This window comes from Aethalodelphis obliquidens, unplaced genomic scaffold (genome assembly GCF_003676395.1).
Source record: "Aethalodelphis obliquidens isolate GAN/ISIS:26980383/991018 unplaced genomic scaffold, ASM367639v1 scaffold13, whole genome shotgun sequence".
Lineage (NCBI taxonomy): Eukaryota > Metazoa > Chordata > Mammalia > Artiodactyla > Delphinidae > Aethalodelphis > Aethalodelphis obliquidens.
In genome coordinates, this window is record NW_020837957.1 from 21,468,950 (window position 1) to 21,490,562 (window position 21,613).

General features: G+C 36.5%; 1 protein-coding gene across 1 annotated transcript in view; it reads left to right on the top strand.

Moving 5' to 3' along the window:
* Nucleotides 1-21,613, top strand: part of DNAI3 (dynein axonemal intermediate chain 3) — a 61,448-nt gene that overhangs the window by 22,108 nt on the left and 17,727 nt on the right. The window contains exons 7-14 of the mRNA XM_027113937.1: nt 4,989-5,179; nt 5,946-6,070; nt 8,172-8,261; nt 10,156-10,242; nt 11,059-11,187; nt 13,643-13,716; nt 18,176-18,323; nt 19,691-19,778. Of these exons, the coding sequence (XP_026969738.1) occupies nt 4,989-5,179; nt 5,946-6,070; nt 8,172-8,261; nt 10,156-10,242; nt 11,059-11,187; nt 13,643-13,716; nt 18,176-18,323; nt 19,691-19,778 (932 nt within the window). The remainder of the gene's footprint in view (nt 1-4,988; nt 5,180-5,945; nt 6,071-8,171; nt 8,262-10,155; nt 10,243-11,058; nt 11,188-13,642; nt 13,717-18,175; nt 18,324-19,690; nt 19,779-21,613) is intronic.

The following is a 21,613-nucleotide window of genomic DNA, read 5'->3' on the forward strand; positions in this document are numbered from 1 at the left end:
TCTAATCCATTTTGAGTTTATTTTTGTGTATGGTGTTAGGAAGTGTTCTAATTTCATTCTTTTACATGTAGCTGTCCAGTTTTCCCAGCACCACTTATTGAAGGGGCTATCTTTTGTACATTGTATATCCTTGCCTCCTTTGTCATAGATTAGTTGACCCTAGATGCATGGGTTTTTCTCTGGGATTTCTATCCTGTTCCATTGGTCTATATTTCTTTTCTTGTGCCAGGACCATACTGTTTTGATTACTGTAGCTTTGTAGTATAGTCTGAAGTCAGGGAGCCTGATTCCTCCAGCTCCGTTTTTTGTTCTCAAGATTGCTTTGGCTATTCAGGATCTTTTGTGTTTCTACACAAATTGTGAAATATTTTGCTCTAGTTCTGTGAAAAATGCCATTGGTAGTTTGATATGGATTGCACTGAATCTGTAGATTGCTTTGGGTAGTATAGTCATTTTCACAATGTTGATTCTTCCAATCCAAGAACGTGGTATATCTCTCCATCTGTTTGTATCACCTTTAATTTCTTTCATCAGTGTCTTATAGTTTTCTGCATACAGGTCTTTTGTCTCCTTAGGTAGGTTTATTCCTAGGTGTTTATTCTTTTTGTTGCAATGGTAAATGGGAGTGTTTCCTTAATTTCTTTTTAAGATTTTTCATCATTAGTGTATAGGAATGCAAGAGATTTCTGTGCATTAATTTTGTATCCTGCTACTTTACCAAATTCATTGATCAGGTCTAGTAGTTTTCTGGTAGCATCTTTAAGATTCTCTTTGTATAGTATCATGTCATCTGCAAACAGTGACCATTTTCCTACTTCTTTTCTGATTTGGATTCCTTTAATTTCTTTTTCTTCTCTGATTGCTGTGGCTAAAACTTCCAAAACTATGTTGAATAAGAGTGGTGAGAGTGGGAAACCTTGTCTTGTTCCTGACCTTAGTGGAAATGGTTTCAGTTTTTCACCATTGAGAATGATGTTGGCTGTGGGTTTGTCATATATGGCCTTTATTATGGTGAGGTAAGTTCCCTTAATGCCTACTTTCTGTAGGGTTTTTATCATAAACGGGTGTTGAATTCTGTCGAAAGCTTTTTCTCCATCTATTGAGATGATCATATGGTTTTTCTCCTTCCATTTGTTAATATGGTTTATCACATTGATTTGCATATATTGAAGAATCCTTGCATTCCTGGGATAAACCCCACTTGATCATGGTGTATGATCCTTTTAATGTGCTGTTGGATTCTGTTTGCTAGTATTTTATTGAGGATTTTTGCATCTATGTTCATCAGAGATATTGGCCTGTAGTTTTCTTTTTTTGTGACATCTTTGTCTGGTTTTGGTATCAGGGTGATGGTAACCTCAAGGAATGAGTTTGGGAGTGTTCCTCCCTCTGCTATATTTTGGAAGAGTTTGAGAAGGATAGGTGTTAGCTCTTCTCTAAATGTTTGATAGAATTCACCTGTGAAGCCATCTGGTCCTGGGCTTTTGTTTGTTGGAAGATTTTGAATCACAGTTTCAATTTCATTGTTTGTGATTGGTCTGTTTATATTTTCTATTTCTTCCTGGTTCAGTCTCAGAAGGTTGTGCTTTTCTAAGAATTTGTCCATTTCTTCCAGGTTGTCCATTTTTTTGGCATATAGTTGCTTGTAGTAGTCTCTCATGATCCTTTTTTTTTTCTTCAGTGTCAGTTGTTACTTCTTCTTTTTCATTTCTAATTCTATTGAATTGAGTCTTCTCCCTTTTTTCTTGATGAATCTGGCTAATGTTTTATCAATTTTGTTTATCTTCTCAAAGAACCAGCTTTTAATTTTATTGATCTTTGCTATCATTTCCTTCATTTCTTTTTCATTTATTTCTGATCTGATCTTTATGATTTCTTACCTTCTGCTAGCTTTGAGGTTTTTTTGTTCTTCTTTCTCTAATTGCTTTAGGTGTAAGGTTACATTGTACATTTGAGATGTTTCTTGTTTCTTGAGGTAGGATTGTATTGCTATAAACTTCCCTCTTAGAACTGCTTTTGCGGCATCCCATAGGTTTTGGGTCGTCGTGTTTTCATTGTCATTTGTTTCTAGGTATGTTTTGATTTCCTGTTTGACTTCTTCAGTGATCTCTTGGTTATTTAGTAGTGTATTGTTTAGCCTCCATGTGTTTGTATTTTTTATAGATTTTTTCTTGTAATTGATATCTAGTCTCATAGTGTTGTGGTTGGAAAAGATACTTGATACAACTAAAATTTTCTTAAATTTGCCAAGGCTTGATTTGTGGCCCAAGATATGATCTATCCTGGAGAATGTTCCATGAGCACTTGAGAAGAAAGTGTATTCTGTTGTTTTTGGATGGAATGTCCTATAAATATCAGTTAAGTCCATCTTCTTTAATGTGTCATTTAAAGCTTGTATTTCCTTATTTACTTTCATTTTGGATGATCTGTCCATTGGTGAAAGTAGACTGTTAAAGTCCCCTACTATGATTGTGTTACTGTCAGTTTCCCCTTTTATGGCTGTTAGCATTTGCCTTATGTATTGAGGTGCTCCTATGTTGGGTGCATAAATATTTACCACTGTTATACCTTCTTCTTAGACTGATTCCTTGATCATTATGTAGTGTCCTTCTTTGTCTCTTGTAAAAGTCTTTATTCTAAAGTCTATTTTGTCTGATATGAGAATGCTACTCCAGCTTTCTTTTGATTTACATGTGCATGGAATATCTTTTTCCATCCCCTCACTTTCAGTCTGCATGTGTCCCTAGGACTGAAGTGGGTCTCTTGCAGACAGCATATATACGGGTCTTGTTTTTGTATCCATTCAGCCAGTCTATATCTTTTGGTTGGAGCATTTAATCCATTTACATTTAAGGTAATTATCCATATGTCTGTTCCTATTACCATTTTCTTAATTGTTTTCAGTTTGTTATTGTAGGTCTTTTCCTTCTCTTGTGTTTCCTGCCTAAATTCCTTTAGCATTTATTGTAAAGCTGGTTTGGTGGTGCTGAATTCTCTTAACTTTTGCTTGTCTGTAATTTCTCAGTTGAATATGAATGAGATTCTTGCTGGGTAGAGTAATCTTGGTTGTAGATTTTTCCCTTTCATCACTTTATATATGTCCTGCCACACCCTTCTTATGGGGATTCCCTTCTATGTTATTTGTTGCTTTTCCCTTGCTGCTTTTAATATTTTTTCTTTGTATTTAATTTTTGATAGTTTGATTAATATGTGTCTTGGCATGTTTCTCCTTGGATTTATCCTGTACGGGACTCTCTGTGCTTCCTGGACTTGATTGACTATTTCCTTTCCCATATTAGGGAAGTTTTCAACTATAATCTCTTCAAATATTTTCTCAGTCCCTTTCTTTTTCTCTTCTTCTCCTGAGACTCCTATAATTCGAATGTTGGTGCGTTTAATGTTGTTCCAGAGGTCTCTGAGAGTGTCCTCAATTGTTTTCATTCTTTCTTCTTTATTCTGCTGTGCACTAGTTATTTCCACTGTTTTATCTTCCAGGTCATGTATCCATTCTTCTGTGTCAATTATTCTGCTATTGATTCCTTCTAGAGAATTTTTAATTTCATTCATTGTGTTGTTCATCATTGTTTGTTTGCTCTTTAGTTCTTCTAGGTCTTTGTTAAATGTTTCTTGTATTTTCTCCATTCGATTTCCAAGGTTTTTTTGTGTGTGTGTGTGTGTTTTTGCGGTACGCAGGCCTCTCACTGTTGTGGCCTCTACCGTTGCAGAGCACAGGCTCTGGACGTGCAGGCTCAGTGGCCATGGCTCATGGGCCCAGCCACTCTGCGGCATGTGGGATCCTCCCGGACCGGGGCAGGAACCCGTGTCCCCTGCATCGGCAGGCAGACTCTCAACCACTGCGCCACCAGGGAAGCCCCCAATTTCCAAGGTTTTGGATCATCTTTACTATCATTACTCTGAATTCTTTTTCAGGTAGACTGCCCATTTCCTCTTCGTTTGTTTGGTCTGGTGAGTTTTTACCTTGCCCCTTCCTCTGCTGCATATTTCTCTGTCTTCTCATTTTGCTTAACTTACTGTGTTTGGGGTCTCCTTTTAACAGGCTGCTTGTTCGTAGTTCCCATTGTTTTTGGTGTCTGCCCCCAGTGGATAAGGTTGCTTCAGTGGGCTGTGTAGGCTTCCTGGTGGAGGGGACTGGTGCCTGTGTTCTGCTGGATGAGGCTGGATCTTGTCTTTGTGGTGGGCAGAACCACGTCTGGTGGTGTGTTTTGGGGTGTCTGTGAACTTAGTATGATTTTAGGCAGCCTCTCTGATAATGGGTGGGGTTGTGTTCCTGTCTTGCTAGTTGACTTGAGGTGTCCAGCACTGGAGCTTGCTGGTCGTTGACTGGAGCTGGGTCTTAGCGTTGAGATGGAGATCTCTGGGACAGCTCTTGCCGATTGATATTATGTGGGACTGGGAGGTCTGTGGTGCATCAATGTCCTGAACTCAGCTCTCCCACCTCAGAGGCTCAGGCCTGACACCCAGCCAGAGCACCAAGATGCTGTTGGCCACATGGCCATGTACGTCATGGGGAGCTTCTAGTCTCTTGGGAAATCTGAGGTCTTCTGCTGGCATTCAGTAGGTGTTCTGTAGGAGTTGTTCCACATTTAGATGTGTTTTTGATATATTTGTGGCAAGGAAGGTGATCTCCACGACTCACTCCTCTGCCATCTTGCAGGTCCCCCCACCATGCTCAGTCATTGACTGGGAGAGAGCATGACCTTGGCTGGGAAAGTGAGGCAAGTTGTGATGATGCTAGAGGCTGTCAGCTAACACCTTCCTGGCACTAGAAGAAGTTTTGAGTAGCACACTATCTTGATTTTTTTTCTCTTAAGTCATTTATTTCACACAGGATTAATCTTTAGTTACCAAATACAATTGAGAATACTTTTTCTTTCAGTATAAATGAAGCAGGAGGAGCTGCTGAAAGACGTATCACTGAATACTAAAATCCAACATCTTGATTCCTTTTTTTTTCTTTTACAAAATAGTGTTGAAATAGCCCTGCAGCAAAATGAAATCATGAATACATTTATTAATGACTGGAAAAGCCTGGCAGAAGAAGAAGGCACCTTTGGGGACAAGACTGATACCCACCTGAAAGAGTACCAGTCCTTTACTTACATGCATAACCTAACAGAGAAGATGATCACCTGTGTCTCCTGGCATCCGATCATCTATGGTGAGGCAGAATCATGACTGGGATTCCATTCTGGGATGATTGAAATAATCTGTTGCTTTTATATGTAGAATTACAAACTAGCTCACTTTCCATGAGACAACTTCCATTCCTGAGTGCAGGCACTTGCGAAGCACTTTCTGCACATTCTCTCCATCATGTGTCCTCCCAGCTACCTTGTGGGACCACATTGTGGTCTCTACTTTATAAGGAGAGGACCAGAGCTCTCAGTAAAGTGACTGACTCAGGTCACCCAGCTGGTGCAATGCCAAATCTGGAACTTCATTCCCCCTGACTCTCAACTTACTGGGCGGGATAGGAGATACACCTCCTTTAAAGAGCTCAGCAACCAAGGGGATAGGAATGTGTGAGGGTGGATCCATGGACAGAGCCATCTGTGCCCTCTTTCTTCATCCTTTCCTGCCCAACATTGGCCCTCTCCTCACACACACACAAAAAAACAAAAACAAAAAAAGAAACACAACACATCTTTTTTTCTTACTAAGTCTTCAAAGTACACTGTTTATTTTGTGAACATCTCAATTTGGTCCAGCCACAGTTCAAGTGCTAAATAAGCAACACATGGCTACTGGCAACCAATGTATTAGACAGTAGAGCTCTAAAAACACTCTTGGTCTCCTGTAGAATATTTTTACACACGTTTCATCAAAATGGAAATGAACAGTGACTGTGTAGGAAAACAAAACCTAAAAACACTTCTCCATGCACAGTTGCTGCAGATTTTAATTTCTAGTTGTGTTTCTATCAGGGCTAATAGCTGTGTCAGTGGCTGTACGACTCTCCTTTGAAGAGAGGGTCCAATTTTCTGGTAAACTGTTGCTGCAACCATCACTGATTCTTTTCTGGAGTTTCTCCGATCCCATACAGCCTCAGGTAATGAAGGAGAGTCATCCACATGTTCTAAAAATTTTAACTACTACTTTCACATATCTTTAGCAGTTTTAATTGCAAAATACTTTATAATCACTTAATGTTATAAACCCCTATAAAGCTAGGCTTTCTTCAATTCAGAATTTGTCATCATTCAATTTAAGCAAAATTTAAGTTTACACTTAGTTTATTGAAAAGATATATTGAACAAATCAACATGTTATTTAAAAAAAAACATTGTAAGAGGAATGTTCAAATGATTTTAAAGAGCAAACTCTTTTATGGACTTTATTTAGGTACTAATTGTTCAAATGCAAAGAGATTTTAGTTTCATGTGGATTTCCTTGATTCCAAGGATCACCAGTAGGAGATGGTAATGAGTAAAGATGACTGTGTGGGAGACAGTGGGGAATGGTGGGGACTGTGGCCCTAGAGGGTACCCAGCCCATCCATGGGGACAGCTACTCTTCTACTCTCCTTGCCAGGTGGTCCCACTTGTCAAGAGAATCCAGCAATTTTGTGTGTGATCTCCCAATTTTCAAACAGCTCAACTAAAACCAAACCAAAACACACAGCAGCCCAAATAAAATAAGGCTAAAGGCTGGGTTTGCCCCCACAGTGTTCAATTTCCGATATCTGCTCAAGATGAGTTCTGCTTAGGGGGAGGGTGCTTTATAGTGTTAGATTAAGTTTTTTCAATGTACTTAAATATAATAATATTTTGTTTTTATAAAGCATTATATAATTAAGTCTTTCCCTAATAAACCCTAGTGTCCCCTTATTCCTTCTTCCCTAATTCATCTGAATTAAGGCAGTTTTACTGTTATAGAGTCTAGATGCTTTTTTATAGATACAGAGATCAAAATGACAGATCTGTCATTCTTCCTTGTCAGCCTACTTACCACAGGTATGGTGCCATTCTCTCACTGGTGTTTCCTATCATTTTCCAGCAGTGTAGAACTGCTCTTCACTCCATGCCATGGAAGTGTGGCTGAACCTCCAGGCAAATAGGAAGAGGAAAGAAAGACTCTCCTGTCCTCTATTTTTTTAATATAGAAACGTGATTTATTTATTTTAGTTTCTTAAGGAAGTCAGTAATCAGTTTATTAAGATAGAAATTCCATATAAAATTTATAGTTTTGTTAAATATACTTATAAAGTTAATTATATTCTATTTATTTATTTTTATTTAAAAAAATTTTTAACCTTTCCTCTATTTTGAAGAATAGCTTTAAAAAGACATGTAAATAATTTCTTAAAGATATGATACAAATGATTAATTTTGTCTTTGTTCTAATCAAAACTATAGGAAAGTATTAAAAGATTTCATTTTCAAAAGTAGAGGTTTCTCTAGAATCCACAAAGTACCAAATAAACCAAGATAATTCACCTCAATTCCAATTTGAAATCCTTAGCTCAGTGGTGGCAAACCAATGGCCTCTGGGGCCTGTATTTTTGGCTGTTATGTTTAAAGAATGGCAACCATGCAAGTGTTTAGCTTGGTGGTAACACAGTAGCTCAGGTGCTAACTATGGTTAGTATATCTATTTCCTCACACCGGTGTATTCCTTGCAAGACTTCCTCCCTACCCTCCAGGCACTTGATTTTGTTTACCTTATGGGTTCCGTATTATTTTAAAATTTGTAATATTACCGCTGGCAGAGCTGCCGTCTTCTCTTTTTCAACGCATTTTATTTTTGGGCGCTCACCTCTGTGCCAGACTAGGTATATGCAGCAGGGAAAAAATCATACAAATATGCTGGCCCCCAGAGCTTGCTCTCCACACTTTTCAGAAACACTGATTTCATAGTCTTTTTATTTATAAAAAATTATAACATGCCCCAGCAATGACCCACAAAGGGGAGGGGAGGGGAGATTGGGTCCCCTTGAGAAACTACCTGCTCTCATATGCATGATCAATGTCCAGAATAAAATTCAGCAAAAGCAGCTTCCAATCCAGAGGTAGGATTCTGGGAATGGAATTCATGTGCATGTTTCTTATAAATAGCTATAAAATTAGACTTTTGACTTTATTAATATTATTTCTAGCCATGATCTTAATAGATTTTCTCATTCTCTCTTGAATTTGGGGGGTTTGCCTTAGTTAATGCTGGAAAGCCCAGATGACATCTTCTGCTTCCAGTTCTGTCCAAGTGACCCTAATATCATTGCTGGAGGGTGCATAAACGGGCAGGTACATATGGCTTTTTTTTTCAGTTCTTTATTAATTTAGACAGCATTCTGTAACACATTTTGCCTGGTAGTTTTTTTAACCTAAGGGTTCAACTCAGCAGAGGGAAGGCATGTCAATTGTATGCCAGTCACCATGCTAGGAACTGGGGTATGAAGATGTGTTAGACATGGTATCTGGGCTCAAGATGTCCACAGGGTAACCCAGTTATGATAACTGGAAGAAAACCGGGTCAGATCTATTTGTGTTGCTGGGATAGAACCACACGTTGTACAAGATTCCAGGGAAGAACAAAAACCATAAGCATAATACCTCTTGGGCAAGAGCCCTCTTCTGAAATTTCCCTAGAGGTAGGAGTTAGGGAATGATCCAGAATTTAAACAGAATTCTCTGGAAAACATACTTATATCACTGAATTTATGTGTGTATAATTTGATATCCTATTTGCTTTTTTCTTTTTTCTCTTTTAAATTATCTAATTTATATAAAATTTAGATTCTATCTTCCAATTTCCTGTTTCTCCAACAGAGCAAAACAAAAATCTTACAGCTATTTTATGATCAAAGTTTAAATTCATTGTGACACAGTGAGTTTGACCATTACCAGGGTATAATGATTTTTTATCGTGTGGCTAGGAAAACTTTTAGGTAGTTGAAATGTAAATGTCTGCATCATCCGTGCCAACTTATCCAGAACCAAAAACATCTAAGAAAACTAATTTTTTTCCTCGGTTTTATTCAACAATAACTGGTGATCTAGTGAGGAGCAAGAGTACATCCTCCAAGCCCTGCAAATACTGCTGTTTTTACTCATTGAGAAGGTGACACAACTTTGTTTTAGAATATTTTAGAAAAGCAAATGCTGAAAATAAAATTACTCACAATTCTGTGATCCTGACATTTTGTTTACATTTTAGTGTACTGAAATGACTTTTAGTCATTGACAATTATTCTAATTTAGTGTTGCATATTCTGCTTTGTTCTGATTTTTCAAAAAATGACCATCTGTGTATATGCAAATTCAGAGTTGGCCATAATATTCAATTAAATAGAAATCGTCGTTTCCTAGCCTTTTGAACAATTTTGGGTGTTTGTACTTAATTCTGGAGAGCAGACTGCTTTCTCCTGTTTCTAAAGCAACTGTCCCCACATTCCCTAAAACAGAGGAAGAACTCTTCCCAAAGCAGAGAGAATTGCATTGTGCCTACCTTGGATTTAAAAAAAACAAAGCAAAACAAAAAAACAAAAAACAAAACCACTAGCATTTATTACCACAAGCACAAAAAATCAAAGTGCTGAAAATTCTTTTAAAGAGAAGAAAACATTATTAAAAAGAAGGGGAAAATCCTGAATAACAGGATGGAGAAGTAGGAACAAATTCAGAGTAACAAAATTAATAAATGTATGTGTACCTCAAAATAAATAAAAGATATATAAAGCCAAAAACATAAATAAATAAAGAGAAGAAAACATTTTTTATATAAGCTTTAAAAGTTGCTGACTCACAGGGAGATCAGCTCGGTGCTTTGTGACCACCTAGAGGGGTGGGATAGAGAGGGTGGGAGGGAGGGAGAGGCAAGAGGGAAGAGATATGGGAACATATGTATATGTATAACTGATTCACTTTGTTATAAAGCAGAAACTAACACACCATTGTAAAGCAATTATACTCCAATAAAGATGTTAAAATAAATAAATAAAGATAAAAAATAAGAGTTGTAAAAAAAAAAAATAATAAGAGTTGCTGACTTACTTAAGATGTAGGCTAAATTTGATTATCCTCCCAAGGTGGTTTATTTATCAGAGTGCATGCAATACCAATAGGTTTTTTTAAATGTTCAAGATGCAATTTGCTAGTTCCTGAAAGTATGTTGTAATAACATTTATTTCTGTTTTAGATTGTCATGTGGGATATTACCGCACATGCAGATCGAATAGAAAACATCAAGGCAGGTGGTAGTAGAAGTAAAAACGTCACACTCAAGGTTAGCTTTTTGTAACTTTTCACTTGCAAATTTTTTCCGTTCAGGAGTTTATCAAAACGTACACAACAGGGTTGCCAAGCTAAACAGAGACTCACTAGAAAAAAAAAAAAAAAAAGTGTTATTTCCTAAGTCTTCACATCTGCTGTGGATGTGTTTTGAATCACTTTTATGTAGGCCCTTGATTTAAAACACCACTAAACAGGTTGTACTGTCTATTCCAGGGGTTCTTTTTTGTTTTTATTGTTGTTAAATAAAATGGAGGGGCCAAGGGATTGCCTAAAGTGATGTAGTTGAAAGAGCACTGGATAGAAGACCCATGCATCCAGGCTTTAGATCACAGTCCTGTGAGTTTGGATATGTCCCCCATCCCCTCAGCAAGCATCAATTTTCTCGTGTATAAAATGAAGGGGTTAAAAGCCTTCCGGGTAATAAGACACTATGATTTGTGAAGCTGTGGATCCTGCCAAGAGGTCTAGAGATTCCTCAGCTCCCACAGGTCTCTGACCAAGAAACCATGGGATGTGGTTTTCTGTGCACTCACAGAAATACTCCTTCAAAAATGGGATCTCATTGGTTCCTTAGGGAATGGGTCAGTCATTCTTGTTAAAATTTAGAGATAAAATCTTAGACTAAACTGAAGTAGAAAGAAGATAATCTTATTATCTAACTATATAATACATAGAAACACTAATTTGTGTTTTTCCTTGAACTGGTATTTCTCCAAATTATCGATTTTAATTGGAATGATAAGTAAAGTATGAGTTGCTTCATCAGCTCTCTGAAATTAGCACATAACTTTCTTGTAACATTTTACAGCCTATGTTTCTCCTTGAACCAGAGACTAATACAGAAGCAATGTATATCAGACACTGTGCAGTCTCCTCAATAGAAAATGGACATAGGAAAGTTATTACAGATATACATTGGCTGCCTGACACATTTGAGGTGAGTCTTGATGGCTTCATACTTTTCTCCTGCTGGCTTGTAAGTTTTTAGAAGATTTTATTCAAAGAGGATGTTTGAAGTCAACAATTCATTTGCATTTTAATTGTGAAATAACCAGAAACAACACATCACACAGTTGTGTCACTGTTGACAGACCAAGATCAGACTTAGGGATGAGAATAATGCCAATGTGTCAACTTCAGTGGTTTATAAAAATAAAAAATGTAGGTGGTATTAGCACTGATATAATCCAATACAAGTGGAGAAAGTGAAGGTTGTAAAAATAGAGTGCAAATATTTTACACCCTTAGCCTTTGCAGATTTAAAGTTTATGATTTCAACTATTTAGAGCATATAACCTTGAAGATCTGTGACATGTAGTAATGTGTCATTTTGCAAGGCAGTCTTGAATTGAGTGTGTCATGAGACTGGTAGGTGAAGACTATTTGTGCAGTGAGTGAGCCCAGCTGACTGCCTAGCATCTGTGCTGCAGTATGGCTTTGTGGTTCTTTACTTGACCCACAACGGCTGCTGTTTGTGAATTTGAAAACTAGTAAGCTTCCCAAATGTTTCCCTCAAGGAACTAAGAGTCTATGGAAATTAAAAGGTCAGAATATCAAAGAATATTCTGAAAACTTAGAGTTATGAAGGGTGATTAGCCCTTCAAGATATTTAAATGGATTATGCAAAAGCACAATTACTTTTCAAAGTTATAATGGACCAAAATAAATACAACAAATCAAAATAGAATATCGTATTTCTGGATTCTGTAGTTTTCTAAGCTAATTAATATTGAAAGAAATTCAAATCATATACATGTAAAGTTTTAAATTACAAAATAAAGAGCAAGTAGCAAAATGAAGAAAAATATTTGCCTCAAATATGGTAAATACAAATTTTCCAGTAAATAAGCTAAAGACATATACTGAAAAACAATTAGTAGATAAACAGGAAAATTATTCAGACTTTCTAATATCAAAGAAATTAATAATAAAGGAACAATAATGTACTATTTTGGACCTATTTGATTTTTTTCTTTTCCATTGGACCTATTTAATTTTTAAATGAAATTTTCTAGTAATTTCCCATGTTAGAAAGGATGAAATGGTGAAATCAATAAACTCCAACATTACTGGTTCCAACATAAAAGTTTTAGAATACAATTTAGTCAATGTGGTTCTTAAATCATCCAAATTTTCAAAGTTTTTGACCAGTAATTCAAATTTGGGAAATTTATGCAAAGAAATAATCCAATTTGTGTCCTAAGACATACAATGCATACCTTGACAAATCATGTCAAAGTGTATCCATGAAAAAGATTGGAAAAGAATGTAAGGTAGAATTATATTTGATTTTAAAACCTTCTATTTTCCAAACTCTATAATATGAATGTGGGTTGTTTTTTTTTTTTAAATCATTAAAACATAAAACTCCAGAGCAAGCGCAACTGTGGAGTCTTGAACTTCCTACAACAAGGAAGCCTTACTAGAGGGAGAGGAAAGATGGGTTCTGGATTGTTTATCAATCACAGTGGAAGCTGGCAGCTGTTAAGAGATCCTGACTGGGCTCATGGCACAGCAGCGTCAGCCAGGTTTCTAGGATCCTAGCTCCCGTGATGCCAACAGGCCTTGCCAACAGGCCTTACCACTGCTGCGCCTGTATTCTTCCTTCCACCCCTACTTTTACTGTTTATCTGCTGCTGGAACCCCCACCTTTGTTTGACCTTTTGCTCATCAATCCCACCAAGTACGTAGGGTATTGGGGAAAGTCATGTTTCCCTATTGATTTGAGAGTAGCACCTTCATAGGTTGCCACAAAACCTTCCACCTCCTTTGAGAGCTAGCTGGTTGGAATCTTGGACCTTCTAGGACTCTAAGGAGCCACTAACCCTCCTTGGACTCCTCTGTGTGCTAGCGGAGTTGCGCCACTAATTACTAAAAGAATGCAGGCACCCCAGCATTCACTGCATGCTGTAGGTATCTAATTTAACACCAAGTCTCTTTTCTATTGATCTTACCTGCTTAACAATCTCATAAAAGCTCCCATGTTCAGCTCCACAATTAATAGTGAAAAACAGAGTGCCTACATTTCTAATAATAATGGTAATGAAATTATGATACATCATCTATATATTAAAAAACAGAATGATTTATGACTACATAGGTAAATGTTCAAATTACATTAACTGAAAGATCTTAAGATGGAAATTTATATGCATACTAACTAAAACTAATTTTAAAATGTAAAAATGTTTCTGTGAGAAAAAGGCTGGAAAATATGTATAGCAGAATTATATTTGATTTTGAAACTTTCCAGTTTCCAAATTCTGTTTGTGTTGTTCTTTTAATAAAAATTAAAGCAAAGGAGAAAAAAAAATTTAGCGTAAAAATCTTTGAGAAAAAAGTCATTACTGTCCTAGGTACACAGAACTTACTTCCAGCATTTTTAAAAATAGATTAACAGATTGGGATCTGTCTTTGAAAATCGAAGTGGAATATCCTGTCAACTTGTCACTTGTTCAGCAGACTGGTATGTCTTATTTTAATCATTACCTAATATGTTTTCAAACAATATATTCTTTTTTTAGATGCTTATAAAGTCATTGTCCTCTTCTGTTCCTTAAATAATCTTTGTTGTAACAATTAAACCTAATATAACTAAAGAACAGAATGTTAGATTGTTGCTGGTTTTAGAAAAATCTTTTTGTGGATACGAATATGTTGTAAAAAGAAGAATTAACTAGGTTTCATGGTTGGTAATGTTGTATAACATTATCCATAGTTATTCTGTTTCTTCACATTCACATATTTGTAAATTTTTAATATGTATTGTTTACATTCAATTTTATCTCACAATTACGAAGATGACAACATTTAATTGGGAAAGTTTCTTTTAAAAAGTGCAAGAGTTTTACATTTTTTATTGTATATTTATTACAAATGTTTTTATAAGTAATTCAGTAACTATGTTGAAGAATGTTTATTTTTAAAAATTGTATACCCCAATTTATAGAACTGAAAATTCAGAGTGAAGTAGGACATAAGAAGGGTAAGAAGGGCAAGAAGGGCAATACTATTATCTAGCATTCAAATACTGGCAAAACTTTACCACTCCAAGTAGCTTTGACCCCAATAGATATCATGACACTGTAAGTTTTAGACACTGATCGCAGCAGAAGCAGCTGTGGAGTGGCAGGTGAAGGCATAAGTAACATTAGCAGCAGCCATGGGCAGGGGGTTGGGGAGACATGATTAACCCTGTGGGCACATATTAGGTAAGGTTCTGTGAGTGCAAGCAACAGAAATTAACTATAGTTAACTTAAGGGGGTAAAATAAATTTATTGGAAGTTTATGCCAATACTGTACTACGTGCTTTAGCAGGTTAACTATTTTTATATTCTCAACCCTGAAAAATACGTATAGATAGAGGAAATGAGGTTTTGAAGGCAAATACATTGTCACCTATAGCTCACTGTATACCTAGTGAGTGGCCAGAATGAATGGCCAGCCCCTACCATCTGAATGGATCGGTTCCAACCACTGTGTCACAGTTCAAGATTCAGAGTGACAGAAGAGAGTCTGACTGGCTTCTGTTACATCATGTACTCACACCTTTGGCCAGGGAAGGAATGGCAGAGCACCTTGAATGACAGTTCCAACCTGACTGCATGCAACGGGGAAGGGGCAGTTCTCAAAGAACCAATTAGAAGGCTCTTGCTAAAAAAGGAGGGGGGAATTGCTGCCCAGGCAAAAACAACACATAGCACCTACAGGGTCATATGAAATATTATGCAACAATTAAGATTGTATTATTATTTCATGGAAAGATGCTTATGGTATAGTGTTGATTATAAACAACAGAATGGAAAGCTATACTGTTCTTCAGCCTTGGAGAACATTTAGAAGCTCTGAACAGACTTAAAATATTACATGTTATATGTTGAAGATACAGGTCCTTGATTGTTGTCTATAATGATGGCCCTTGAATTTGGAAATATTCTGAAATATTCTGGAAATAGTTCCTTCAAAAGTTGTTAAAGTAAAAAAAAGTTTATGCATTTAGAAAGCCCCATTTTTAGCTATCCAGAAAATTCATCAGTTCTAGTCTTTATACTTTAGCCATACTAAGGGTCTTATAATACAGAATAAGATAAAATAGGGTTCTGCTAATTAAGGATGTGTGATTGATTGATGCAGAAAGTTCAACTGAAGCTATCTGTATTTAGCAAAACCATTTTACAAATAATGAAAATTAATGCTGTAAATGAGATTCAAGAAGAGCTATGTAATTTGGAAAAACAGGTTTAAACCAACTATAATTATATTTTAAAACATTTTATTATGTCATCTGTGGTATTCTACCAATGATTTATGTTTTGACCATTAATATGATTAATATTTTTATTAATTTTAATTATTTATCCATTATTAAATGAATAAATAATATTAACTAATTCACATAAATGAATAAAAGTTTTGTTAGTCTCAAGTTACCATCTGTTTATCTAAATACTTTAACTTACACATCTAAATTCTTTAATAATATCTTAAATTTATTAATCTGTTTACTCATAACCTAAGTGACAGAAATTATGGAGCTAATGTGGCATATTCTTTGCTGTTCTTATTATGTTTTCACATAATTACTACAAAGACATTATATACTGAAGTACTGAACAAGTAACATTATAAATTTTTACCAAGTTTATTGTGTTAAAAATAACACTCTAGGGCTTCCGTGGTGGCGCAGTGGTTGAGAGTCCACCTGCCGATGCAGGGGACGCGGATTCGTGCCCCGGTCCGGGAAGATCCCACATGCCGCGGCCCCTCACTGTTGTGGCCTCTCCCATTGCACAGGCTCCCGACGCGCAGGCTCAGCGGCCGCGGCTCACGGACCCAGCCGCTTCACGGCATGTGGGATCCTCCCGGACCGGGGCACGAACCCACGTCCCCTGCATCGGCAGGCGGACTCTCAACCACTGCACCACCAGGGAAGCCCTCAGTTGATTTTCATAATCAACCTGTGAGGAAGGAGAAATAAGAGGAGAAATGACACTTACTGTATGCCTACTATGTACAAAGCACATTAAATCCAACTCTGTGTATGTGTTATATATATATATAAAACACTAAAACAAGCAATAAAATAAAAAAAGATAAATTGAACTTCATCAGAATTCAAGTTGATAGTGCTTTTGAAGCACTATCAAGAAATTTAAAAGACAACCCATACAATGGGAGAAAATATTTGCAAATCATATATCTGATAAGAAATTTCTATTAAGAATATATAAAGAAACTCTTACAACTCAACAATAAAAAGACAAATAATCTAACTTAAAAATGAGCAAAGATTATCAATAGACATTTCTTCAAAAAAGATAGACAAATGTCCAATACGCACAAGAAAAGATGCTCAAAATCATTAGCTGTCAAATCAAAACCACAATGACACGAAATAGCCAAAACAGTCTTGACAGAAAAGAACAAAGTTGGAAGACTCACACTTCTTAATCTCTAAACTTTCTGCACAGTTACCGTTGTAGAGACACATGTACTGAGAATGGCTGAAGGATAGACATATAGATCAATGGAATAGAATTGAAAGTCCAGAAATAAACCCATATATCTGTGGTCAACTGATTTTCAACAAGGGTACCAAGACAATTTAATGGAGAAAGAATAGTCTTTTCAATGAATGGTGCTAGGACAAATGGGTATTCACCTGCAAAATAATTACCTCGCACTCTATACAAAAATTAATTGAAAATGAAATAAAGACCTAAATATAAGAGCTAAAACTGTAAAACTCTTAGAAGAAAACATAGGCAAATGTAAGTGTTTATGACCTTGGATTAGGTACTGATTTCCTAGACATTACCCCAAAAGCACAAGGAAATGCAAATCAGAATCACTTTTGATGAGATACAACTTCACACCCACTAGGATAGCTAAAGTTTAAAAAAGACAAAAAATAGTAAATGTTGGTGAGAATGTAGAGAAATTGGAATCCTCAAGACAAAAAAAAAGTAATACATTTGGTGAGGGTGTAGAGAAATTGGAATCCTCAAAAATGATCCAGTTGCTTTGGAAAACAATCTAGCAGTTCCTCAAAAGATTAAATATAGGTGTTACCATATAACCCAGCAATTCCACTCCTAAATATATATCCAAGAGAAGTGAAAACCTACATCCACAAAAACTTACCAACAAATGTTCATAACAGCATTAATCATAATAGCAAAAAGAGGAAATAACCCAAATTTATTCATTCATCACTCCATCAAATGAGGAATGGGTAAATAAAGTGTAGTATAGTCCATACAATGGAATATTATTTGACAATAAAAAGGAATGATGTACTGATATATACTACATCATGAATGACCTTTGAAAACATGCTAAATGAAAGATGCCAGTCACAAAAGACCACATACTATATGATTCCATTTATATGAAATGTCCAGAATAGACAAATCTGTAGAGACAGGAAGTAGGTTAGTGGTTGCCCAGGGCTAGTCAGAGGGATTAAGGGAAATGGGGACTTACTGGTAATATGTACACGTTTTTTTCTGGAAGGTGATGAAAATCTTCTAAAATCGATTGTGGTAATGTCTTGCACCACTCAATGAATGTATTAAAAACCACTGAATTGACTACTTTAAATGGGTGAATTTTGTGATATATGGGTTATATTTCAATAAAACTGTTATGTTTTAAGAAAAGATTATGTCAATCTCAAAACTCAGCTCTCATGTATGATAATATTAGTCTCAATACTAGCAAAGTCATTAAATAACCCTATAAATGGTATAATTCCCCAAAATATTCAATGCAAAACAGTCCTATTTCATAAAAATCTTAAATTCAGAGATATCAAATATAGCCATGATCACATTGGTAATGTGTAGCAGCAAGAATGGTAGTCCTGAGATAACACCTCTTCTTTGTACTTAGTTAAAAAATAAACTGTAAACTTTTTTTAAAGCACAATATGTTTTTGGGATATCAGACCTCAGAAAGCCTTAACCCCTCAACCACCACCAGAGAAAAAGAAAGAAGAAAGTATTGAAGTTCCTTTTGATGTACCATCCACTTTTTTGCATCTAAATCTCTCCTGGAAACCTCTTTCTAAGGTAAGTAACATGGGATTTAGTCCATTTTATTTGCTTATATACACTATATGGTTTATATGCATAGACATACATACATATACACACACTATAAAAGTAGAGCAGCTCAGATTAACACAGGACATTACAATACTTATATTCATTCAACCAATCAGTTCTTCAGTGAGAGTTATTATAAGGTCTGCCTAGGTCAAGGCAGAAATCACAGTTATTGTGAACTCAAGATTGATATTTGTTCATGTATAAGCAAGCCACAACTTACCAGTGGTTTGTGTAATAATTATTCATTTGTATAGCAGTTGCTTAAAAATTGGTAGGCTCTTAGGTTAGCCTGGGAAAGCTAATTTTACCCCTCCTGTAGCCAAAATTCTACGTATTTTGCATATCAATAGTAGAATTGTATTGTAATACCTATGACCAAATAAAACTGAAAGTAATTGAAAGAGAAATTATTTGTAGTTATCTTCAGTGGCAGAGCTTGAAGAAAAGTAGTTTTAATTTAAGAAAGATAAGGCCGTGGATGGGAAGTATGTGAAAAGTATGAATGAACTTCTGACATTGATGGCTCTTTTTCTTTGGAATGTTTAATTCTAATTCCAAACTTAATATTTTTCTTTTCCTCTGATTTACAAGTATCACTAGAATTACATTATCATGTATTTGCTCCCAGTGGAAGAGAGAGCACAGAGGGGTGAGAATATTCCTGAAGTAACTAGGATTAGAAATTAAATAGGATTAGAAATTTTCTAGGGTAGGATTTACTGAGATGTAGATACTTTTAAAAGAAACAAGCAAACAAAAATTCACCTGAGAATAATTGTATAGCATGTGGACAAACATCCTGTTGGAGAAAAGTGAGGAGGGAGACATGAGGGGAAAATGTAAAGTGTGACAGTTTCCCATTCTGGAGCAGACTCAGGGCCATCCTGGAACTCAGGGGCATGTGTGTCCCTGAAGGGACTTGACAGCTCCAGGGGAATGCAAGGTCCCTGCACAACTGTTTGGAGCTTTGTTTAACTAAAAGATTTAGGGAACAGGGGAATAGGCCATTATTTTATATTAAAACCAACAATGAGATTTTATGGAATAGAAGACAAAACATTTTCAGAAGTTTAACAACACATGAGACTTTGGGATTTGGAAATGAGCCCCCAGACAAGCTCCCCTCAGTAGCCTGGTTTTAGAAACTGTGGTTTAGGTGCCTGCCATTGGGGAAAAGCAACCAGAATCTGAGGGAGAATGCAGAAGGGAGAAGGAGAGGGAAGTAGGGACATAGAGATCTGGGGGCAGAAGGGAAAAGCAAGAATAAACCAGCCATGGATAATTTAAGGATATATGGAAATCATCTTTCTTGTATGTTCTCTCAAAAGATAAGGCTGTCTAAAGGTGAAACAGCTTTAGACCACTGCCCAACCAAGTTAAGCCTGAGTGAAGACAGTCTTCTTTACAAAGCACAAGGTAACTGCTTTTTCTTATTAAAAAGGCATCTAATGAAGTTCAGGTGTTAGTAGTTCCTTACGTCTAAGGTGAATACTTGTTAGGATAGTCTAATTAAAAAAAAAAAAAATACAGAAAAGCAAACCCTCCAATATGGAACTTTACAAAGGCTGTAATCGCTGTAGCCAACACACTAAAACTGCCTATACACAACAAAAGACTTGACAGAACTCAATTCAATTCAGTTTCACAGTTATTGAGTACATTCATATATTTTTGAAAATTCATTACACTAAAAAATTTAACAAAGCTCACTTAATGAATATGTATGTGGTCAAGAATAACTCTACAGAATGGAATGCATCTCAAGTCTAGCAGACTAAGTTATGAAGTGCTCAGAAACAAATTACCATTCTCAATCAGAATAGAATAGAAAAATTAATATTTATACAACACCATGAGAAAACTGAGGAAAGAAAGAACAATTGACTTTTTTTTTTTTTTTTTTTGGCTGTGTTGGGTCTTCGTTGCTGCACGCGGGCTTTCTCTAGTTGCAACGAGCAGGGGCTACTCTTCATTGCAGTGCACAGGCTTCTCATTGCCATGGCTTCTCTTGTTGTGGAGCACAGGCTCTAAGAGCACAGGCTTCAGTAGTTGCGGCTCGCAGGCTCTAAAGCGCAGGCTCAGTAGTTGTGGCACACGGGCTTAGCTGCTCCGCGGCATGTGGGAATCTTCCCGGACCAGGGCTCAAACCCTTGTCCCCTGCATTGGCAGGTGGATTCTTAGCCACTGCATGACCAGGGAAGCCCCTTGACTTTTAAATATATCTCAACCTATACACCTTTGTTGAAGTAATTGAAGGGTATGCATGTGAGCTGTCAAAACTGTTTGAATAAAGTTGTGGATTAATATCCCACCTGGAGAGCAATGCATAATGAAAATGTATGAGAATCACTAGCAACTGAAGTATTTTTCAAATATTTGCCTTATCAAAAGGATTTACATTTATAAATTGTTCAATGTTCAGTTAAATAATAGGACATTGAAGAAAAACATATTATACAACTAATACCCAGCTTGGGCAAAATTCACTTTGAAGCTGTGTGTTTCATAGATACAACCCAAGACCTCATGCTAAAAAAAATGGAATCACTGAATTTTTATAGACATTTTCAAAGCAATATTAAAACATTCCACATGTTTTTTGTTGTTGTTGTTTTTTGCGGTACACGGGCCTCTCACTGTTGTGGCCTCTCCCGTTGCGGAGCACACGCTCCGGACGCACAGGCTCAGCGGCCATGGCTCACGGGCCCAGTCGCTCCATGGCATGTGGGATCTTCCCAGACCGGGGCATGAACCCGTATCCCCTGCATTGGCAGGCGGACTCCCAACCACTGCGCCACCAGGGAAGTGCCTTTTTTTTTTTTTTTAATTCCATATATATGTGTTACCACATGGTATTTGCTTTTCTCTTTCTGACTTACTTCACCCTGTATGACAGACTCTATCTAGGTACATCCACCTCACTACAAATAACTCAGTTTCGTTTCTTTTTATGGCTGAGTAATATTCCATTGTGTATATGTGTCACATCTTCTTTATCCATTCATCTGTCGATGGACACTTAGGTTGCTTCCATGTCCTGGCTATTGCAAATAGAGCTTCAATGAACATTGTGGTACATGTCTCTTTTTGAATTATGGTTTTCCCAGGGTATATGCCCAGTAGTGGGATTGCTGGGTCGTATGGTAGTTCTATTTTTAGTTTTTTAAGGAACCTCCATACTGTTCTCCATAGTGGCTGTATCAATTTACATTCCCACCAACAGTGCAAGAGGGTTCCCTTTCCTCCACACC